Consider the following 23999-nt stretch of genomic DNA (forward strand, 5'->3'; position numbering starts at 1 on the left):
CCAGGAAAAACTGTAAAAGCCCAGCTACCCCTTTGAATGTGTAGATAAAGAGACACCTGCTAGCGATCCTTTATTGTTTGTTAGGACACAGCAGGAGGGTCTTTTGGGGGGACTTGGGAGATGGTGTGGCCATCCAGGCTTCCTGCCGAGCAGCCTTTGTTCTGGGCCTGGGTTGGACCCGGCGTTGCTGACTGAGGTTGCAGCCAGGCTCAGGTGGCAGGCTCTGCTGTCTGTGCGCAGACCCTCTATTCTTCACCCGGAATGGGCAAATTCCTTTGTTCTTAGAGAAGCGGGCAAGCGGCGGGCTGAGGACAGTGGCGGCGGCCCTAGAGGACCCGCTCTCCCGGGTTGCCCTGCCTCTGCTTCCTCTTGCGCAGCTTCCGCTGCAGCTGGAGCTTGTTGGTGAAGAACATCTGTCTCCAGCCCATGTCCTCCGCCAGGGCCCTCATGTCGGGGGTGATGGTGTCACAGGCCGACAGCACTATTTGCTCCCACAGCACCTCAGACGCGCACAGCTGCGGGGACAAGCCAGCGGGGAGAGCGGGTGAGCAGAGGAAGCCACACACTCACGGGTGCTCCATCGGGCTCCTGCTGCTCGAGGCACCGCCACAGTGCAGGCTCCGGAAACCAACTCGTGCTGGGGTGGGGGTACACCCGTAATCCCAGGACTCAGGCTGAGACAGGAGGTAGGTCTGAAGTCAGCCTCAGCAATTCAGTGAGATCCTGCTTCCAAATTAAAAAAAATAATAATAGATAAAATAGGGCTGGGAATATAGCAGGAGAGCGAAGGCCCCTGGGTAGAGAGAGAGAGAGAGAGAGAGGAGGGAGAGAGGAGGGAATAGAAGGAAGGAGAGACAGAAAGAAAAAAGAGAGAGAGGAAGAAAGAGAGGAAGAAAGAGAAGGAAAAAACAGGGAGCCGGGCGCGGTGGCCCACGTTTATAACACCAGCATTCGGGAGGCTGAGACCGGAGGATCGCAGTTCACGGCCAGCCTCAGCTACTTAGTGAGGCCCTTTGCAACTCAGTGAGACCCTGTTTCAAATTAAAGAATAAAAAATTCGGGCTGGGGGTGTAGCTCGGAGGTAGAATGGCCCTGGATTCCATCCCCAATACCGCAAAATAAATAAATAAATAAATAAAAATAAATAAATGAGAAGGGTCATAAAGCATAATTGCTCGAGACCCTTCCTGCAGGGCATCAGCGTCCAGCCATTATACAGGGTATTGTTGGCTGGTGACAAGAACCCTTCTCTCTCCGCCTTCCTCGGAACCTTCTGCTGCCGGGCAGGCCCTCCGTCCCCCACCTTCACACTCCCTGGCAAGGTTTAGTTTCTCTACTCAGATAACACATTCTAACATTCTAAACACAAGCAACAAAGAAAAACTCTTTGGAGATGTCTTCCAAAAAAAAAAGATCAAAAGCAAGGCACCCTTGCCTTGAGGCAGCTCAAGGAAATTTCACCCAGAGGACGGCCAATCGTGGTCCTGGTGCCCCCTGGTGGTGGTGCGTGAACTTAGCAAACACCAATGATCCGTCCAAAGGAAACCCAGGACTCTCGGAGGTTCAAACCTCTCATTTTACAAACCAGGAAAGGCTAAGAAAGGACAAATGGCTGCCCAAGGCTCGGGGTAGGAAGTAGCTAAGGTCAACCCAGCTCTCTGACCTAGTGCTGATTTTTTTGGGGAGGGGTGCTAGTGATTGAACCCAAGGGCGCTCTACCTCTGGGCGACACCCATAGCCCTTTATAATTTACGGATGGACTGATACTGGAGATTGAACCTGGGGGTATTCTGTCTCTAAGCCTTACTATCCAGACCTTTTCTTATTTCTTATTTTGAAATAGGATTTCACTAGGTTACTGAGAGTCTTACTAAGTTGCTGAGGCTAGCCTCAAACCTATGCTCCTCCCGTCTCAGCCTCCCGAGTACTGAGGTTACAGGTATGCACCACCAAGCCTGATTCCTAGTGCTGACTTAAATGCATCAGACATACAGAGTGAAGACAGGAACACCTGGCCTTCAAATTTTGGCCTTTAACCATCTCTCTTTGTGTGTGGGGGGGATCCTAGGGATCGAGCATTCTACTTCTGAGCTACACCCCCAACCCATTTTTCTATGTTGAAATAGGATCTTGCCAGGTGTGGTAGCAAACACTTGTAATCCCGGTACTTGGGAGGCTGAGACAGGAGGATCGCGGTTCGCGGACAGCCTCAGCTACTTAGTGAGGTCCTCTGCAACTCAGTGAGACCCGGTTTCAAAATAAAGAATAAAAAAATGGGGCAGGGGGTGTAGCTCAGAGATCAAATGCCCCGGGGCTCCATCCCCAGACCCTCAAAAATAAATAAATAATAACTAAACACACCTGTTACCTTTGCAAATCTGCGTGATGTTTGAGAAAGCCTGGCCACATCTTCAAGATCCAGATATAAAATGATACTCAGGAGCAAATTGTCTGAGAGCCGTTCAAGGAAGTCAAATTTACCTTCGCACAAACTGAAGACATAGTCTAATGTTCTCGCACCAAATATTAAAGCAACTTGAACTGTAAGTCAAAGAAACCAACAAAGCAGCAGGTTATCACATGCAGTCACATAAAAACTCTGGTAATCAGCGACATACACAGGCTGGCAGGGCACTGCCCGCCTCCCGAGGGGCCCCTGCCGGGATGCCCTGTGGGGTCGGTAAGGAGAGGGCATGCCTGCCCCGGCACAGGTTCACATCAAGGCGGAGCTTTGTGGCATTCCTGCCCCTGGGAGTGATGCGATCAAGCTATCCTTCCCACGTTCCCCAGGCTGCCTGTGAGACACCAACCGGCTGAGTTTTGTGAAGTTCTGGGGATTGAACACAGAACCTGAAGCAGGCTAGGAAAGGACCCACAGGCCACACCCCAGTCCTTTGGCCTCAACTTTTTTGGGGGTACTGAGCTTTGAGCCCAGGGGTATTCTACCTCTGAGCTACATCCCCAGGCCTTTTTTTTTTTTTTTTAAATAGGGTCTTGCTAAATTGTTGAGGGTCTCTGTAAATTGCTTAGGCTAGCCTGGAACCTGAGATCCTCCTATTTCAGCCTCCCAAGTACTGGGAATAGAGGCCTGGGCTCCATCCCCAGACGTTTCTGTTTGTTTTGTTTTTGTGGTGCTGAGGTTTGTGGTATTAGGGATGGAACCCAGGGGCATTCTACCTCTGGGCTACACCCCCAGCCCTATGTTTATTTTGAAACAGGGTCTCGTTGAGTTGCAAAGGGCCTCACTATGTAGCTGAGGCTGCCTGTGAACCACGATCCTGCTGGCTGAGACAAATTAATTTGTAATCCCAAATGCTGGGATTATATGCATATGCCACCATGCTCGGCTACTGATATTTTTCCCCCAGTACTGGAAATTGAACCCAGAGGCATTCTACCTCCAAGCTACATCCCCAGACTGATTTTATTTATATGCTGAGAGCCTCACTAAATTGCTGAGGCTGTCCTTGAACCCGCAATCTTCCAGTCTCAGCATCCCAAGGACTGGGATTACAAGCATGGGCCATCACACCCAGCCTGAATTTACTTTTTACTTGGAAACAGGGCCCTGCTACGTTGCTGAGGCTGCCCTGGAACCCGAGATCCTTCTGTCTCAGCCTCCCGGGTACTGGGATTATACCGTGCCCGGCCCCACATACACTTTTTGCTGTATTTGTTTTCAACTGCTGCTGGGCCCAGATGTGGCCCGCTGCTATTTGACTGCCAGTGATTTGCAGGACACAGTACTGGGGTAAAGAAACAGCTTTTATTGGGGAGTGGCAGACCTGAGACCCAACACCCCCCAAAAAAGCCCGTCTGCCTCCCTCCCGCCACCCTGTGGCACCGTAGAGCCAAGGGTTCTCAGAAGGTCGTGGTCATGGCTGGCTGACGGTGTTCGTGCTTCCAACAGAGAGGGCAGGTTCAAAAAATGGCAGATAAGACCTCTGGGCAGAGAATTTAGCATTAAAATGAGCAAAGAGTTCCAGTCAGTCAAAAAATAATAAAGCGCAATCCGGGTGTGGTTGTACATGCTTGTAATCCTAGTACTTGGGAGGCTGAGATAGGAGGATCCCAGGTTCACAGCCAGCCTCAGCAACCAGTGAGGCTCTCCGCAACTTAGTGAGAACCTGTTTCAAAAGGAAGAACAAAACAGGGCTAGGGCTGTAGCTTGGAGGTAGAATGCCTCTGGGTTCCATCCCCAGTATTGGAGAGAGAGAGAGAGAGAGAGAGAGAGAGAGAGAGAGAGAGAGAGAGAGAGAGAGAGGGAGAGGAGAGAGAGAGCGAGAGCGCTATCATGCCAGGAGTCTTAAAATCTTACAAATTAAAACAAGGGTTCAAGCCGGGCGTGGTGGTGCACACTTGTAATCCCCGAGCTTGGGAGGCAGAGACAGGAGGATCATGCAGGTTTGAAGCCAGCCGCGCTGGCGTAAGAGACCCTGTTTCCAAATAAAAAAGTATAAAAATAGGTCTGGGAGTATAGCCCAGAGATAGAAGGGCTTCCAGGAACTTCAGTACCACAAAAAAAAAAAAAAAAAAACAAGGGTTCAAGCCGGGCGTGGCGGCACACATTTGTAATCCCAGCATTCAAGAAGCTGAGACCTGAGGACTGTAGTTCGCAGACAGTCTCAGCTACTTAGTGAGGTCCTCTGCAACTCAGTGAGATCCTGTTTCAAAATAATAAAAATAGGACAGGGGGTGTAGCTTGGAAGGCAAATGCCTCTGGATTCCATCCTCAGACCTGGAAAAAAAATAATTAAAAAAAATAATAAAACAAGAATTCAAGCCCAGCAGGGTGGCACATGCTGGTAATCCCAGTACTTGGGAGGTTGAGACAGGAGGATCGCAGGTTCATACTCAGCCTTGGCAATTTAGTGAGGCTCTCTAACCTAGAGAGACCATTCTTCCAAATAAATAAAATCGGAGCCAGGCATGGTGGCACATGCTTGTAATCCCAGCATTCAGGAGGCTGAAACCAGGGGGTTTGCGGGCAGCCTCAGCTACTTAGTTGAGTCCCTTCGCAACTCAGCAAGACCCTGTTTCAAAAATAAAAAGACAAAATAATAGGGCTGGGGGTGTAGCTCAGAGTTATAATTCTCCTAGGTTCCATCCCCAGTACTGGAAAAAAAAAAAAAAAAAGACAAAAGAAAATTGGGCTGAGGGTGTAGCTTGGAGGTAGAAGGTCTCTGGGTTCATGCCTCAGTACCCAAAATAAAAACAAACATTTAAATCTTTAACAAACAATTAAATCTTTAAGGCCTGGTGTGGTGATGCATGCTTGTAGGTTTGCAGACAACCTCAGCTACTTAGTGAGGCCCTTTGCGACTTAGTGAGACCCTGTAGGGAGGGGGGGCGGGTGTACCTCGGAGGTTGAAGGCCCCTGGGTTCCATCCGCAGACCCGCAAAAACAAAAAACAAAACAAAACAAAAATCTTATCGTTAGCCTGGCGTGGTGGCGCACGCTTGTAATCCCCGCGCTTGGGAGGCTGAGACAGGAGGATCGTGCAGGTTCGAAGCCAGCCGCACTGGATTAAGAGACCCTGTCTCCAAATAAAATATAAAAAAATAGGTCTGGGAGTGTAGCCCAGAGGTAGAGGGCCCCTGGGTTCCATCCCCAGTACCAAAAAAAAAAAAAAAAAAAAAAAAAAACTTAATCGCTACTTTAAAAGACACTTCCATACAAGCAAGGGTTCAGGAAGACAAGCTGTGAATTAGAACTGCATGCTAACAGAAAGAGAACATTAGACCGGGCGTGGTGTTGCAGGCCTGTAATCTCTACCTGGGAGGCTGAGACAGGAGGAGTGCAGGTTCAAGGACAGCCTCAGCAAGTAGTGAGACTTGCTGACAACCTAGTGAGACTGTTTCTAAATAAGAAATAAAATGGGGCTGGGGATGTAGCTCGAAGGTAAAATGCCTCTGGGCTCCATCCCCAGTACCAAAAAAAAGAAAAGAAAAGAAAAGAAAGAAACAAAAAAACACATTAAAATACAACTAGAAGGAATAGTTAAAAAAAAAAAAGTTTTTTTTTTTTCCTGTTACAGACTACACTGCTTCTGGGTGGACAGGTGCGTGGCAAGGAGCAAGAAAAGTACAAATAGTACAAAAAATCCCGCCCCGCGCTCTCTGGTCTCTGGTTAGGAATGGGGGTAGTTTGTTCTATTTTCCTTTCCGCGTTAACTAATATCACATAACACTGGCTTTCAGGAGAGTCCTGTCCACAGTTCTGCCGAGTTTCGCTTATGAAAATAATGAGCCGCCTCCTGCAGCCCCACGAGGATGCAGCTCCGGTAGCGCTCCAGGTCGGCGCCATTGTGGTCCCAGCCAGGGTTCCCGTAAGGCACGGCCGTACTGGGTGCCGGGTTCTCCGCCGGGTTCTCCTGATGGAGCCGCTGCGCTTCCTCCTGGGCCTTGAACATCACCAGGAGCCTTTCGTCGTCGGCCAGGAAAACGTGCAGCAAGGCCTGCACGTCCCCCCACGACGGGCGATGGGCGGCAAAGGCCATCCTGAGCAGCCGCGTCACCCTCTCGGGCTCGGCCTTGTATGGCGGGTAGGATTCCTTCACGGCCATCAGCTCCGAGAGTGAGTATGAGCTATGAGGCCACACGTGTCCAGCTGGCTGCCCTCGCTGATCCACACCCCTTGTGGGCCACTGTATCAGGGGGAACAGCCCATCCACCTTTCCACCAGCCCCCTGGCCACACTGGGAGGCCTGCGCGTTCTGGTAAGGGGAGCGCGCCCCTGCCCCGGGCCCAGGTGGATACGGAGGCTGAGCCGGGACCACCGGCAAAGGCGGGTACAGGTTTGTTTGCCGAGGGGGTGGCAGGGGTTGGGCTGAAACGTGGCGGCCAGATCCCAACATGGGGCGCTCCTGCTGCCCCCCTTCCTCCCTTGCTGCTGTGAGCACAGAGTTCCCTTTTGTTTTTTCTTTCTCGTGAAGGTTCATGAAGGCTCGTACATAAGGAATTTCGAACCCCTTGCCAGCCTTCAGACAAAATCCTTCCAAACGGCATATGGTGTCATAATTTAAGGACCCGTTTACTGGCCAGCGTCCCTCGGGCCCCAGGTCGTAGGAGGGCCACTCCTGATTGCAGTAATACTCCAGTGTCTTCTTGCTTAGCTGGGAACAACTGGAGGCCGGCCATTTCCTCAGAAGTTTTCCTAAGGGGCTGTCGGCAGGAACCGTACTGGTGTTACCCATATTTTCTTTGGCAGCGAGGTGGGAAAAGAGAACCAAAAGACCCCAGGGAGAAGTCCATTCAACACTTGGCCAAAAGAAAAAAAGACGGCCGCCCTCTGACCAAAGCAACCCAAGGTACAGTCCAAGCGGCTCAGGAAAGTTCAGATGGCCGGGCAGCACCAGCCCAAGGTCACCAGGCTGAAAAGCAAGAAAGCTCCAGTCCGACAGGTGCGCCCGCAGCCGCAGGTACTGAGACTAGGCTGCAGCTCCCGAGTTCAGCTCGGCTCTGATGCGGTCAGACCCGGTCTGCAAAAGAGAGAGAGCGGGAGAGAAGCCCGATTGGCCGCTGGCCTCCGATGGAACCGCACTGGCCCCGCCGAAGAGCCCCGACTGGCGGGGAAAGGAGTTCCCCACGTGCAGGCAGGAGCGACTCACCGGTCCCACGGGCCTTCCACGCTCTCGTGGCGGACGCAGATTCTCAGTGAAAGAAGAGAAGCCTGGGGACCTTTAAAAGGCTTCTGGCACCCACTGGGAGCCGCTGGATTCCCGCTGCGGCCCGGCAGCGACGCGCTGTTTGGCTACTGGCGCTGGATTGCTAATGACTTTCAGAAAGAAAGACAATGGAGGGGGCTGTGTGGGCTGGCCCCGGTTAGCTGGATTATTGGAATTCCTGCTCTCTCAAGGGTTTGTTTCCATCTTATCACTACCTTTGCTGGGTACCTTATTTTGCTCCATGGGACCTCCAGATAAGATGTGATACTTAATAAAAACTTGTGCAGAGAGAAAGAGAACTTCAAAGCGAAGCTAGAGAAGGAAAAAACAAGTTTTTTTCTTTGCTACCCAATTACTGTGGGCCCTGGGTCAGAAACTTTCCTGGACACTCATTGTTTAACAAACAATTCTACCTGCCCTGCGTCTCAGCTGCAGCACACTCAACCTTGATAGCTTGGCAGTATCACTGTTAGCAGCCTCCCAGGCCAGAAGCTTGACTGGGGGGGGAGGGGGAGCTCCCCCAAACACCCAAGGTAAGGACGAGAACTTAATTAAAGCCTGCGGTGGGGGGCGTGGTCCTCAGCAATTTAGGCCCTCCGCAACTTACACCCTGTTTCAAAATAAAGAAATAGCCCTAAAAAATAGGGCTGGGGATGTAGCGCGAAGGTAGAATGCCCCTGGGTTTAATCACCAGTACCACAAAGAAGGGGGGAGGGGGAGAAACGTTACCAGTGTGGCCATATTAGAAAAGCAAAGGAGACCCAGCATCTCTGCTCCGTCTTGGTGGTACTAACACGAGCTTTAGGGTTGGTTCTTGGTTTTTTGTTTTTGTTTTTGTTTTTGTTTTGTACCAGGGATTGAATCCAGGACAATCTACCTCGGAGCTACACCTTCAGCCCTTTTATTATTTTTTATTTTGTCATAAATAAATTTCTGTGGCATCGTAAGAAAAGATACATGTTTGAATGCAGCTCGGGAAGGCAACTTTTACTTTTTGCAAAAAGGGATCAGGCCACCTGCAAGTCAGGTGTGCAGAAACAGCACAGTGGAAAACTGCTGGGCTTTTTATTTCCAGGTGGGGTTTCTGTGCTGAGCTCCGATTGGTGGGAGTGTGGTCTCACAATCTTTCTGCCATTGGCTGAAGGGGATCCCCGGGGAGGGTTGACACTTGTACTAGTATTGGGAAGAGGTTTTAAAATTTATTAATGTATCAGTATTGGGAAAGATTTCCAATTTTAAAAATATATCTTTTATACTAAGAAAGCCAGGGCTAGCTAGCAGAGACTTGTAAGGCTTGTAAGAGAAAGAAGGCTGGAGCCAGAGAGGGGAGGAAATCCCAGATCCTGGAGAAACAAGTTCACACATCTTGGGGGATGAAACAAAAGGTATGGGCCTGTGTTTGGAGACAGGATGGCTCTCCCTCCACCCCAAATCCGGCTGCAGAGACGGCAGAAGCAGAGCAGGGGCTGGAGATAAGGGAGCATTATCTCCAGATCAAAGGACCTGCCGACTTGGTTGGGATAAAACAGTAACCTGGGGTTCTAGGGCATTTTCATTGGAATTGCCCCCCTGTGCCCCGCCCCGGCACAGGCTGTAACTATCTCAATATTTCTATCTTTTTAATAAACTTCTCTGAATCTTTAGCAACTGTCCAAGCCATGAATAGTTATTCTTAGCTTAGGACAAGAATCCACGGTTTTTCTGTTTGTCTGTTTGTGTGGTGGTGGTGGTGGTGGGATTACTTCTCCCCACACACACACCACGCACATTTCACCCCCGCCACAACACTCACAATTCCCAGGAAATGCTATCTTTGAATAAATACATGCACACATAAGGTCACACAATGGCAGTTTCACAAAATGGAGCCCAGGTCAAGCTGACATAAGACAGAAGAAAGAGGTAGGTAGAAAAGGAGACAAGCCGGGCGTGTGGCGCACGCTACAATCCCTGCACTTGGGAGGCTGAGACAGGAGGATTGCACAGGTTCAAAGCCAGCCTCAGCTACTTAGTGAGACCCTATTTCCAAATAAAGTATAAAACAGGTATAGGAGAATAGCCTGGAAGTAGAAAGCCCCTAGGTTCCACCCCTAGTACCACCAAGGGAAAAGAAAAAAGGAGACAAGCAGGAAAGAAAAGTAAAATATAATTTTAATCTCAGAACCTGGAACTATCAAAGTCAGTCACTAAGCAAAGCATGAGAAGGAGGGAGGGGGAATGGGGTGGGAACTGGGTAAGGGCTACTTGGGTGATATGTGCGTGTATGCCTCCACCATCTTGTGCTCCATTAAGATGTGTGACTACAATGGACCCATAAAAAAAAAGAAGAAGAAGCCGGGCGTGGCGGTACACACTTGTAATCCCAGCATTTGGGAGGCTGAGACAGGAAGATCATGGTTCACAGCCAGCCTCAACTACTTAGTGAGGCCCCTTGCAACTCAGTGAGACCCTGTTTCAAAATAAAGAATAAAAAACAGTATTGCAAAAACAGAAAAAAGAAAAAAAAAGAACTTGGACCTGAAGTGCTTCAGCCTCTAGTCCACAAACCAGTTCTCTTCCCCAGGCCTGACTCTCCCAAATTCCTGGGAAACCTGTAGATCCTAGAGTTAACCAAAAGAAACTAGAATTGTCCCGGGCATTGATAATAAGACAAATACGATATTTTGAGAAACCTATAATTTAGGACATCCCAGCTTGTCTGTCAGTCAGCTCATGAGGACCCCAATCAGCCTAAGGACCCTAAGGCTGACCAGACCACCAGGAATCGCCCAGGACTACAGGACTGAGAGGATCCACCCTAAGCTGACCAGGCTGCCAGAACACCCTAAACTACCTCGGGACCCCTGGACTGAGGTCATCCTCGCACACCCCTCACGAAAGTCCCCCGTAGGAAGAGAGCCCCACTTGCTGCTCAAAAAGTTTATCTGTAAGACCTGTGATCCTGGAAGGAAGCCATCATACCTGGACATCTGTGGGCACCAGGGGTCTGAAACAGGAGGCCGCGATTCTTGTAGCCACCGTCAAAGGGGACAAGATAGGTTAGGTACATTTTGGGCTGATAAGCCCTATAGTGCTCCCTGCAGGAGTGAGATGAACACTCCTTAAACATGTTAGCTTAAGCTGGGGTGCACCCTTGTAATCACAGTACTTAGGAGGCTGAGACAAAAGGATCGCAGGTTCACGGCCAGCCTCAGCTACTTAGGCCTGCCACAACTCAGTAAGATCCTGTTTCAAAATAAAGAATAAAAATTAGAGCCGGGCGTGGTGGCACGCACTTGTAATCCCAGCGCTTGGGAGGCTGAGACAGGAGGATCACACGGGTTTGAAGCCAGCCTCAGCTACTTAGTGAGGCTCTCAGCAACTTAGTGAGACCCTTTTTCCAAATAAAATATAAAAAAGGTCTGGGAGTATAGCCCAGAGGTAGAAAGCCTCTGGGTTCTACCCCCAGTACCACCAAAAATATAAAAAAAAAAAATTAGGGCTGGTGGTATAGCTTGGAGGTAGACTACCCTGGGTTCAATCCCCAATTATCGCAAATAAATAAAAAATAAAGAATAAAAAATAGGGCTGGGGTGTAGCTTGCAGGTAAAATGGCCCTGGGTTCAATCCCCAGTACCACATAAATAAATAAATGAATAAATAAATAAATAGGACAGATGCAAAATGAAGGTGGAAAGGCCACACTTCTCCGGCTTTCAGTTGCCCCTGGGCATCCACAGGCCCCAGTCGAAGCATCAGTGCTTAGCAAAGGCAGCTTCTCCAAGTCTCTGCTCCAAACACAGCTACCTGGAGGGAAAGCGGCCGGGCCGTTTGATTGATCTCTGCAACTCAGTGAGACCTGCTTTCAAAATAAAGAATAAAAAATGGGCAGGGGGGTGTAGCTTGGAGGCCGAATGCCCCTGTGTTCCATCCCTAGACCTGAAGTAAATAAATAAATAAATACAATAAATACAATAAAAAGATAAAACAGGAATGGGGCAATTTGGAGAGAATCCTCTCGGTTCAATCCCCAGTACTACCCCAAAATATTGTTTGATATCAATTTTTTTGTGTGTGTGGGTCTGGGGGTAGAACCCAGGGGCATTCGACTTCCGAGCTACACCTCCTGCCCTATTTTTATTTTAATTCTTTTATTTTGAAACCGGGTCTCACTGAGTTGCAGAGGGCCTCACCAAGTAGCTGAGCCTGTCCGCGAACTACGATCCTCCTGTCTCAGCCTTTATTTTATTTTATTTTATTTTTGCGGGTTTGGGGATGGAACCCAGGGGCATTTGACCTCCGAGCTACACCCCCTGCCCTACTCTTTATTCTTTATTTTGAAACTGGGTCTCACTGAGTTGCAGAGGGCCTCACTAAATAGCTGAGGCTGTCTGCGAACCGCGATCCTCCAGGTCTCAGCCTCCCAAATGCTAGGATTACAAGCGTGCGCCACCATGCCCAGCTTGATATCAAATTTTAAAATAATAATTTTTTATTGGCTCTCACAAAAATTTATCACTCAGGCTGGGGCTCAGAGGTGAGTGCTTACCTACATGTGCAAGATCTTGAGTTCAATCCCTAATACCACACATAGCCGGGCGTGGCGGCGCACGCTTGTAATCCCTGCACTTGGGAGGCGGAGACAGGAGGATCGCGCAGGTTCGAAGCCAGCCTCAGCTACTTAGTGAGGCTCTCAGCAACTTAGTGAGACCCTGTTTCCAAATTTAAAAAAAAGGTCTGGGAGTATAGCCGAAAGGTAGAAAGCCTCTGGGTTCCACCCCCAGTACCACCAAAAATAAACAAATACAGCTACTTACCTAATACCACACATACACACGCACACACACACACACATGCACAATTATCTTGCCCAGTGTGGTGGTACACACCACCCACTACTTAGGAGGCTGAGACAGGAGGATGGCAGGTTTGCATCCAGCCTCAGCTACTTAGAAAGACCCTGTTTCAAAATAAAGAAATAGGGCTGGGGATGTAGCTCAGAGGTAGAAGGCCTCTGGCTTCAATCCACAGTACCAAAAAATGTATCTCTAATTATAAAAGCAATAAGTATGCAACATGTGCCCTTCCTTACCTTGGAGATGAGCATTCTCTAGGAAGTCTTCATGAGTTTCTTTTGTTTCTCCAGGTTTTGCTGATCGAAACTCACTTCTCAGAGAGATCTTCCACCATCTAAAGATTACCTACAATCAAACAGAGCGTGTAGAAGTTAAAACTAAACCCAATCATGCGCCTATGTTAAGATTAGGGTGTTGATCGCCGGGCTTGGAGGTAGAAGGCCCCTGGGTTCCATCCTCAGTACTACACACACACAAATGTATGCCTGTAATCCTAGTATTTGGGAGGCTAAGACAGGAGGATTGCAGGTTGGAAGCCAACCTGGGTAATTTAGTGACACTCTCAGTGACTTAGCAAGACCTTATTTCAAAATTAAAGGGTTTTTTTTTGTACTGAGGATTGAACCTGGAGGCCTTCTACCTCTAAGCTATGCCCCCAGACTGATTTTTAAAAATATTTCTTTATTTGTTAAAAAGGTCTCACTAGATTTCTGAAAGCCTCAATACATACTTATATTGTAGTCAACCACTAAGCCAAGCATGGGAGGGAAGGATGGGGGGGGAGCGGGGTGGGACTAGGTCGGGGCTGGCTGGGGGATGTGTGCATGTCTACACATGTTTTTTTTTACCCCATTGTGATGTATTAATACAATGCACCAATAAAAATTAAAATAAAAGCCGGGCGTGGTGGCGCACACTTGTAATCCCCGCACTTGGGAGGCTGAGACAGGAGGATCACACAGGTTCGAAGCCAGCCTCAGCTACTGAGTGAGGCTCTCAGCAACTTAGTGAGACCCTGTTTCCAAATAAAATATTAAAAAGGTCTGGGAGTATAGCCCGGAGGTAGAAACTCCCTGGGTTCCACCCCCCAGTACCACCAAAAAAAAAAAAATAAATTTAAAAAAATAGGCTGGAGTTACAGTTCTGAGGTAGAATGACACTGGGTTCTACCTCTAGTCTCTCTCTCTCACACACAGGCACACAGGCACACACACACACACACACACACACACACACACACACACACACACACACCTATCAGGTTATATCAGATACAGTATTAGAGGAATTTATGAAGCCAGGCAGGAGGACTGCTTACGCCCAAGAATTCAAGGCCTACCTGGGCAATAAAGCAAGATCCCATCTCAAAATGAAAACAAAACCAAAGCACTGTCAGGTTCATTAATAAAACCACCCAGGGCCAACTGGGTATCTTCTTCCTTCTTCCTTCCTTCCTTCCTTCCTTCCTTCCTTCCTTCCTTCCTTCCTGTCTCTCTCTCACTCTTCTTTCTTTTTCTCGGGAAAGGGGATGGACCCCGGGGCATTCTATCTCTGCGCTACATCCCTAGCCCTATTTATTATTCTTTTTCTCTTGAAACAGGGCCTCACTGAGTTGCCAAGGGCCTCGCTAAGTAGCCGAGGCTGGCTGCCAACTGAGATTCTCCTGTCTCAGCCTCCCGAATGCTGGGAGCCTCTGGGAAGTCCCAGTGAGTTTGGTGTGCAGATTTTCACTTAATCCTCTGCGAGTTTCAACACTCCTAGTCCCCAGGCCTTAGCCTTCGGCCTGGAGTCCCAGTGGATCTCTCTATCTGATTGATTACTCCAGAGAGGAAGCCTCCCTGGGGTCAGAGCAGCTGTCTGCTGTGATTGGAGGGAGGGGTGAAGATGCCTCTGTTCTTCCAGGGCTTAAGCAGAACCTCAGACACTCAACTCTCCCCAGCTTCCTTTTTCCTCGGCTTTCCAGGAACCCCACTGCCCCTGTCCCAAGCCACACTGGTTCTGGAGCGCCGCCCTTAGCACTCTAAGTCCCCACAAAACCCTAGGAGCCACACTAAGTGACCTGCTTTCTGGCTTGCAAGATTTTGTGGCCTTTGTTAACTTTCTAGTTTGGGTTATCTTTTTTTCTTTTCTGGTGCTGGAGATTGGACCCAGAGGCCGTTTACCTCTGAGTTACACCCACACACCTTATTTATGTATTATTTACTTATTTAATATATGTTTTTGCAGTACCAGGGATGGAACCTGAAAGGACAAAGATCACACCAGAGACCACCTTATAGCCAAGAGATTTATTGGAGGAGCCGGTATAAAAGGAAGAAACAGAGAGAAAGAGGGAGACAGAGGGGGAGAGAAAGAAGAATAAAGGAAGAGAGCATGTGCGCTGAAGACTTGGGGTTATGGGTTGGGGCTCATAGGCTAGGAGAAATGCCCTTTGAGCTAATTGGCTAGAGTCCCATGGGACGGGGGTCATGGGCCAGGTAATTGGCCCAGGGTCAGTGGGGAATGTCCCTTTCACTGATTGGCCAAGGGGCACCAGGAGGGGGCAGGTCTCCCACTTAAGTACCAGATGTGGTCTGAGGGGGGTGGTAGCTTATCCAGTCAGGTCAGACCGGGGCCTCTCAGGAAATTTAGCTCATGGGGGGCTGATTTCTGAGTTAAGAACTTAATTCATCTAACAGAACCCAGGGACATTCTATCTCCAGCCTACACCCTCAGCCTTATATTTTATTCTTTATTTTGAAACAGGGTCTCACTGAGTGGCAAAGGGCAACACCATGCCTGGCTACACAAACTATAAAAAAGAAGATTGAGAGCCAGGCATGGTGGGCATGCTTGTAATCCCAGCATTCGGGAGGCTGAGACCGGAGGACCGTGGTTCACGGACAGCCTCAGCTACTTAGTGAGGTCCTCCCCAACTTAGTGAGACCCTGTCTCAAAATAAATTAAAAAAAAAAATAGGGCAGGGGATGTAGCTCGAAGCCAAATGCCCCTGGGTTCCATCCACAGACCTGTAAAAAAAGAAAAGAAAAGATTGAGCTGGGAGAGGTGGCGCACGCTTTTAATCCAAGGATTTAGGAGGCTGAAACTAGAGGTTGTGGTTCAAAGCCAGCCTCAGCTACTTAGGCCCTTTGCAACTCAGTGAGACCCTGTTTCAAAATAATCAAAAATAGGACTGAGGGTGTAGCTCGGAGGTAGAATGCCCCTGGGTTCCACACACAAAAAAGATTAATACATCCTGTACCAGTATTGGGAATGGCCTAGGAAGATTTGAGAAAGCTCCGATTATTAATAGATATATTTTAGAAATAATTGTGTCAAAATAGCAGACCTGGAGAGAGAAAGGCTTGGCTTGGTCAGGAAGCAAACAGCTATTGAAACTTAGATTGACTTGGCTAAAAGTAATTAGCAAGTCCATAGGACAGAGGAGCTAGGGCTTACTCTGTCTAAAGACAGATCTACATGATTAGATAAGCTAGCTATAATGGGAGGATGGGAGACACCTTGCCACACCTTGCTGGGGGAGGTACCTTACAGGGACGTTTACTATGTCAGAATTACGTAAACAAGATGGAGGTCATGGGTATAAAAAGTCCGGTCCACGTGCTGTATCTTTGGGGTGGTGAATTGGCTCGGACTACCCCCCCCCATGCCATTCTGTTATGGGCCTGTAACTATCTTCTGTATTTCTATCTTTTTCTCTTTTTCTGTTTTTTTGTTTCTTTGGGGAGTTTACGGGAAATTATTCTCAGGGGTCTAAGAAAGATCCCTGGGGACAGTTTCCCAAACCGTAACACATCCTACTGTATAAATATAAAGTAACATTTGCACAGCATAATCTCCAAAGGCCTGTATAGAAATGTTTAAAGCAAAGCTGGGTGTGGCGGCACAGGTTTGTAATCCCAGTATTTCGGAGGCTGAGACTGGAGGATCTCAGTTCTGGACAGCCTCAGCTACTTAGGCCCTTTGCATCTCAATGAGACCCTGTTTCAAAATAAGGAATAAAAAATAGGGTTGTGGGTGTAGCTCGAAGGTAGAATGTGGGGAGCCATTAAGGCTTTCCCCTAGATTAATGTTTCTGACTCAGCTGACTGTCCTTCACCCAGAGTCAACAAGGTTTGGGGAGAAGATCAGGTGGTGATGGCACGAGGGTACTGATTAATCTACCTGTAATGTATGTGCTTTGGATTCGTCTGTATTGTATTCCAGTGGTGATGGCACAAGAATGTTGATTGACCTGTAACTGTGTATAAATACCTCTGGAAAAACAAACCCAGCATCAGCGCAATAAAGATGAGATTGACCCAGAAGTAGGCGTCGGCCAGGAGCAGCGCGCAATAGAGAATACTGACCCAGGCATAGTCGTCGACCCGTAGGAAATATTGACCCAGGAACAGGGGTCGGCCAGTAGAGATAGTAGGCTGGCGGCTCCCCCACATTAGAATTAAAATTCTTCATCCTCACGCCTCTCCTCAGAACCCGTACTCTTGCCGGCTGGCTCCGGCAGTAGAATGCCCCTGAGTTCCATTCCCAGTACCAAAAACAAACAAAACGGAAAAGCCAAAGGACACAGTTTTGGGAGGTAGTTCTGGGGACTGAACCTGCAGCCTCTCCCATGCTAAGTAAGTGCTCTACTGAAACAGGCTTCCCCTAAAATTGACAGACTCCTTTCAAAATGGACTTGTTCTTCTATATTTCCTTCTGGTGAAAGCAAAGGCTGAGGGGCCGCCTTTCCCCTGCCCTGGGCGGAAAGGCTCAGAGTGAGGAAGACCTCCGGACTCCCCGGGAAGTGAACCTGCACCTGCCCGGAATCCGTGGTTCTGGCTGTTACCTCGACTTATAAAAGCTTCTCCAGTTCGCGGGCTCTCTGAAGTTGGAAGATTTGAAATGAGAAAGTTTCCTCTATCTCCCTGCAAAGCTGGCTTTGAATAAAACCTATCTCCCTTGGTTAGCCTCAACCCACGCCTCTGGCCCTCTGGGTCAGCTCTACCCTGAGCCATATCCCCAGTGAGGAGAACTAAATCTAATTTAAAGCTCCCTGCACTTTTCCAGGCAGCTTACTATTCCAGGCCTCTCACTTTCAAATTCCTGGGAAATCTGTAAATCTTAGCGTTAAGCTATAAATTCATTCATTTTTGAAAATAACTATGTCACTGTTAACTAGCCTACCTACAGATGAAGAGTGGGAGGACATTTTAAGAAACCTGTAACCCAGGGGACTTTTCAATCTACTGATGATCAGACAATGTCAAGTAAGGATCCTGAGAAAGACCAGAGGGATGCCGCCTGCCACCTTCCAGACCCACCCTCCCAAGGTTCCTTTATTATTTATGTATTTATGTATTTATTTATTTATTTATTTATTTAGCGGCACTGGGGGTGGAACCCAGGGGCATTCTACCTCCGAGCTATACACCCCATGCCCCGTTTTTTATTCTTTATTTTGAAACAGGGTCTCACTAAGTTATGGAGAGCTTCATTTAGTAGCTGAGGCTGTCCGAGAACCGCGATCCCGTCTGGTCTCAGCCTTCCGAATGCTAACCATGCGCCACCACGCCCGGCTCCAAGGTTCCTTTAACAGAGAAGCCAGAGAGCCCTGAGAGGCTAGACTGAGGCAAGGCTGCGCATGTAATTCCAGTACTTGAGAGGCTGAGACAAGAGGAGTGCAGGTTCAAGGCCAGCCTCAGCAACTGAGAAACTAGGGCCCTCTGCAACTTAAGGAGATCCTCTTTAAAAAAAAAAAAAAAAAAAAAAATATATATATATATATATATATATGGCTGGGAGAGCCAGGCATGGTGGTACACACTTGTAACCCCACTTGGGAGGCTAAGACAGGAGGATCGCAGGTGGTCAGCCTCAGCTACTTAGTGAGGCCCTCAGCAAATTAGTGAGACCCTGTTTCAAAATGAAGAATACAAAATCTAGGTCGGAGGCAGGAATGCCTCTGGGTTCAATCCCCAGCACCACACACACACACACACACACACACACACACACACACACACAAAAGTAGAACATACCTAGGTTTCACTCCTCAGTACAAAAAAAAAAACACCAAGAAGATGATTATGATAGGGATGTTTTCTGCATATTATAACCAATTTATTGTCTGTGGCAGAAACTCTAAATCAGGGCTTTTTTGTTGCTGTTGTTGTTTCTGCAGTACTGGGGATGGAATCCAAGGGCATTCTACCTCTGAGCAGTAAAGGACCTCACTAAGTAGCTGAAGCTGTCCTCAACCCCATCCTCCAGTCTCAGCCTCCTGAATGCACGGATTACAAGTGTGCAGCCCAGCTAAGGCTTTTTTTTTTGTGTGTGGCACTGGGGGTGGAACCCAGAGGCTCTCTACTTCCGGGCTATACTCCCAGACCCCTTTTATATTTTATTTGGAAACAAGGTCTCACTAAGTTGCTGAGAGCCTCACTAAGCAGCTGAGGCTGGCTTCGAACCTGTGCGATCCTCCTGTCTCAGCCTCCCAAGTGCGGGGATTATCCCAAGCGCTGGGATTCCAAGCGTGCGTCACCACGCCCGGCAGCTAAGGCTTTTTGGTGGTACTGGGGGTGGAACCCAGAGGCTTTCTACCTCCTTTTTTTTTTTTTTAAATATATATATTTTACTTGGAAACAGGGTGTCACTAAGTTGCTGAGAGCCTCACTAAGTAGCTGAGGCTGGCTTTGAACCCGTGTGATCCTCCTGTCTCAGCCTCCCAAGCGCGGGTATTACAAGCCTGCGCCACCACGCCAGGCTCTACCTAAGGCTTTTTGAAATTTAAAATTCCTATACCTTTACATCTCCAAGGTTACCAGCAGAAACTCCCTAAGGCAATGATTGGGGCAGTTTCTGGGAAGGAAACTGAAGAGGAAGATAAGCAAATTCAAGGAAAAGTCCTAAATCAACCCAGACATTTTGTCTGGCCTGTGGATTAGTGACCATAGCATGAAATTATAAATATACAATTAAAAATAAAGCAATACCTAAAATATTTACATACAAAAAGGAAGACGATTTATGAAATTTTCTGGGGGAGAGAAAAAAGCATTTTCTTGAAAATAAAAAACTTAATAAAGCATTTTATTCCAAAAAAATTCCCCCAAGTTTCATCTGTGACCATAATTAAGATTTGTCAGTGAGAGCTTCCGCGTCGGTATCACGCAGTCTCAGGCTCGGCCAGCCGAGCCATTTCAGGGGCCTTTGTATTCAGGCCCCACTGGAATGAGTGGAATCAGGGGCGAGCACCTTACAAGGCGTGCAGTCTAGATCCTTCCGTGTTTCTGTTCTCTGACCTCGACCGTAGACGCAAGCCGCCTTACCTCCACCCCTTCTCTCTGCTCCTCTGGGCAGATTCAGCCACGGCAGTGGTCTCCTCTGATTTTAATGCATCTGGTTTCTTTGCTCTCATCAGCGCCCCCGCGTGGTTCCTGGCGGTATTGAAGCTCTGCGCTAAGATGCGGTCTCCAAGGGCAAGCTGATGTAATACCTCCTCCAGCTGGCTGCTGGCTGCTGGCCCCGGTGCCCCGGTTTTTCAAAGACAAGTTTTATTTATTTATTTATTTATTTATTTATTTATTTATTTATTTATTTATTTATTTATTATTTTTATTTATTTATTTATTATTTATTTTGAGGACTACTGAGGATGGATTCCAGGGGCATTCTACTCAGAGCTACACCCCTAGCTCTTTGTATTTTTATTACTTTTGTTCATGTGTGTATGGGGGGGGTGTGTGCTGGTGTACAAGACGTTTTATCTCAGAGCTACACCTCCAGTCCATTTTGTGTGTGTGTGTGTGTGTGTGTGTGTGTGTGTGTGTGTGTGTGGTACTGGGGATGGAACCCTTCTACCTCCGGGATATACTCCCAGACCTATTTTTTTTAAGTATATTTTATTTGGAAACAGGGTCTCTTAAACCAGTGAGGCTGGCTTTGAACCTGCGCAATTTTCCAGTCTCTGCCTTCCAAGTGTGGGGATTACAAGCATGATCCAACATGCCCGGCTTAATTCTTTATTTTTGAAACAGTGTCTCACTGAGTTGCAAAGGGCCTCACTAAGTAGCTGAGGGTGTCCAAGTACTGCGATCCTCCTGTCTCAGCCTCCCAAATGCTGGGATTACAAACTTTCAGAGCCAGGCATGGTAGCACATACTTGTAATCCCAGGATTTGATAGGCTGAGACAGGACCCAGCACCACACAAATAAATAAATAAATAAATAAATAAATAAATAAATAAATAAATAAATACAAGAATAAAAAATTGGTCTGGGGGTGGGGCTCAGAAGTAAAATACCCCTAGGTTTCCTCCCCAATACCACACACACACACAAGCACACACACACACACACACACACTAAATGAAATAAAAATAAAAGCAAACAAAATCGTGCTGGGGGTTTATCTTGGTGGTAGAATGCCCTTGGCTTCAATCCCCAGCACCACACACACACACACACACACACACACACACACACACACACACAAAGAAACAGGGTCTTACTTCTTGATGAGGCTGTCCTCAAATCTGGGATCCTCCTGTCTCAGCCTCTCATGTACTGGGGTTACAAGTATGACCACCATACCTTGCCCAAGTAAATATTTTAATCATATTTAATCTTATTAACTACATTTAAGAATTTAAGAATTAAGACTGTTGAGCCAGGCATGGTGGTGCACACTTGGAATCCCAGCACTCGGGAGGCTGAGACAGGAGGATGGTTAGTGGCCAGCCTCAGCTACTTAGAGAGGCCCTTTGCAACTCAGTGAGACCTGTTTCAAAATAAAGAATAAAAAATAGGGCTGGGGGTGGAGCTTGGAGGTAGAACGCCTCAGGGTCCATCCCCACTACCACACACACAAAAAAAAGACTGTAATTCAGCCACGCCCTATTTTATAGCAAATAAGGAGCTGTGGAGAGGAGCCAAATACCCACCGCCTGCTGTTTTCCTTCTTTTCTGAAATGCACAGTGAGGCAGGTGAGGGAAAACCAGGGTGAGGGAAACACAGGCAAAATTCTCCTGCGATGCCACTAATAGCGGAGTCCTGAAAGAGAGGGACTGAATTCCACAAAAGGGCGCAAATGTTGCAGGTTGGGCTGCAGATTTTTTTTTTTTTTCCGGTACTGGGGATGAAACTCAGGGGCTATCTCTGAGCTACACCCCTAGCCCTATTTTTTATTCTTTATTTTGGTGGTACTGGGGGTGGAATCCAGAGGCTTTCTACCTCCGGGCTATACTCCCAGACCTTTTTTTTAAATATATATTTTATTTGGAAACAGGGTCTCACTAAGTTGCTGAGAGCCTCATTAAGTAGCTGAGGCTGGCTTCGAACCCGTGCGATCCTCCTGTCTCAGCCTCCCAAGCGCGGGGATTACAAGTGTGCGCCACCACGCCTGGTTTATTCTTTATTTTGAGACAGGGTCTCACTGAGTTGCAAAGGGCCTCACTAAGTAGTAGCTGAGGTTGTCTGTGAACCACAATCCTCCTGTCTCAGCCTCCCAAATGCTGGGATTACAGCATGTGTGCGCCACCACACCTGGCTTTATTCTATGATTTTAAAATTTGTTAGTGTTGGGGAAAACAGGAGTTTTATTTGTGTGTGTGTGATACTGGGAATTGAACCCAAAGGCATATTCTACCTCCAAGCTATACCTCCAGCCCTTTTTAATTTTTTTTTTTAATTTGAAACAGGGTCTCAGGTGAACATGATAATCCCAGTACTTGGGAGGGGGAGGCAGGAGAATTGCAGGTTCGCGGCCAGCCTCAGCAACTTGTGAGGCCCTCCACAAAGTAGTGAGACCCTGTTTCGAAATAAAGAATAAGCCGGGCGTGGTAGCACGCGCTTGGAAGGCGGAGACAGGATGATTGCACTGGTTCGAAGCCAGCCTCGCTGGCTTAAGAGACCCTGTTTCCAAATACAAATATAAAATAGGTCTGGGAGTGCAGCCCAGAGGTAGAAGGGTTTCCAGGAACCGAGTACCACCAAAAAAAAAAAAGAAGAAGAAGAAAGAAAGAAGAAAGGAAGGAAGGAAGGAAGGAAATAGGGCAGGGGGTGTAGCTCAGAGGTCAAATGCCCCTGGATTCCATCCCTAGACCTGAAAAAAAAAAAAAATAGTGCTGGGGGTGTATCTTAGAGGTAGAATGTCTCTGGGTTCAGCGGTGGTGCACGCTTGTAATCCCAGCGCTTGGGAGGCTGAGACAGGAGGATCGCGCAGGTTCGAAGCCAGCCTCAGCTACTTAGTGAGGCTCTCGGCAACTTAGTGAGACCCTGTTTCCAAATAAAATATAAAATAGGTCTGGGAGTATGGCCCGGTGGTAGAAAGCCCTTGGGTTCCACTCCCAGTACCACCAAAAACAAAACAAAACAAAAAACAAAAAGAATGTCTCTGGGTTCAATCCCCAGTGCCCAAACAAACAAACCCGGGAAGCCTCCGGGTTCAACTTCCAGTGCCAAAAACAAGCAAATACCAAATGCCCAGCATAGTGGCACATGCCTCTAATTGCAGTACTTGGGAGGCTGAGAAAGAGGACTACAGGTTCAAAGCCAGCCTCAGCAACTCAGTGAGACTCTGTTCCCAAAGAAAAATAAAATAGAGCTGATGGTGTAGCTCAGAGGTAGAATGCGGCTGGGTTCCATCCCCAGCACCACAGAGATAAAATATTGCAGCCAGTTGGGTGTAGTGGCACATGCCTGTAATTCAAGAACTTGGGGGCTAAGACAGGAGGATTGTAGGTTTGAGGCCAGCCTCAGCAATTTAATGAGGCTCATAGCAACTTAGCCAGACCCTTCCTCCCTTCCTTCCTTCCTTCCTCCCTCCCTTCCTCCTTTCCTTCCTCCCTCCCTCCCTCCCTATCTCTTTCTTTCTTTCTTTCTTTCTTTCTTTCTTTCTTTCTTTCTTTCTTTCTTTCTTTCTTTCTTTCTGTGGTGCTGGGGATGGAACCCAGAGGCTTTCTACCTTTGGGCTACACTCCCAGACCTATTTTGTATTTTATACAGGGTCTCACTAAGGTGCTGAGAGCCTCACTGCACAATCCTCCTATCTCAGCCTCCCAAGCACGGGGATTACAAGCGTGTGCCACCACGCCCGGCTCCTGTTTTCAAATTAAAAAAAAAAATTTTAAAGGCTAAGAAATTGACATGGTGGCACACATCTGTAATCCCAGTACTTGGGAGACTGAGAAAGGATTGCAGGTTCATGACCAGCCTCAGGAACTTAGCCCTCTGCAATTTAACGAGACCCTGTTTCAAAATAAAAAAGTAAAATAGGTCTAGTGGTGTAGCTCTGAGGTAACTTGGCCCTGAGTTAAATCACCAGTATCACCAAACAAACAAATAAACAAACCCCTCACAAAACCAAGACATATCTCAGGGATATAGCTCACAGGTTGGGCGCCTCTGGATTTAATGTCTAGCAACAGACCCAACTAAAAGTAGAACTTCTCTTCTCCGAGATGGGTCACAGAAATGCTATTCTTTTTCTGCCTTTCTGTTTTAAAGCTGGCTGTA

The 23999-nt window shown here is 47.8% G+C and overlaps 1 protein-coding gene across 1 annotated transcript in view; it reads right to left on the reverse strand.

Annotated features, from left to right (window-relative positions):
- Positions 1-326: 326 nt before the first annotated feature.
- Positions 327-23999, reverse strand: part of FBXO36 (F-box protein 36) — a gene marked incomplete at both ends in the record, with an annotated part of 53470 nt that continues 29797 nt past the window's right edge. Inside the window, 3 exons of the mRNA XM_080689304.1 lie at positions 327-515; positions 2369-2541; positions 12739-12847. Coding sequence (XP_080545430.1) covers positions 327-515; positions 2369-2541; positions 12739-12847 — 471 coding nt within the window. The remainder of the gene's footprint in view (positions 516-2368; positions 2542-12738; positions 12848-23999) is intronic.

This window comes from Muscardinus avellanarius (assembly GCF_963383645.1).
Source record: "Muscardinus avellanarius genome assembly, chromosome: 2".
Lineage (NCBI taxonomy): Eukaryota > Metazoa > Chordata > Mammalia > Rodentia > Gliridae > Muscardinus > Muscardinus avellanarius.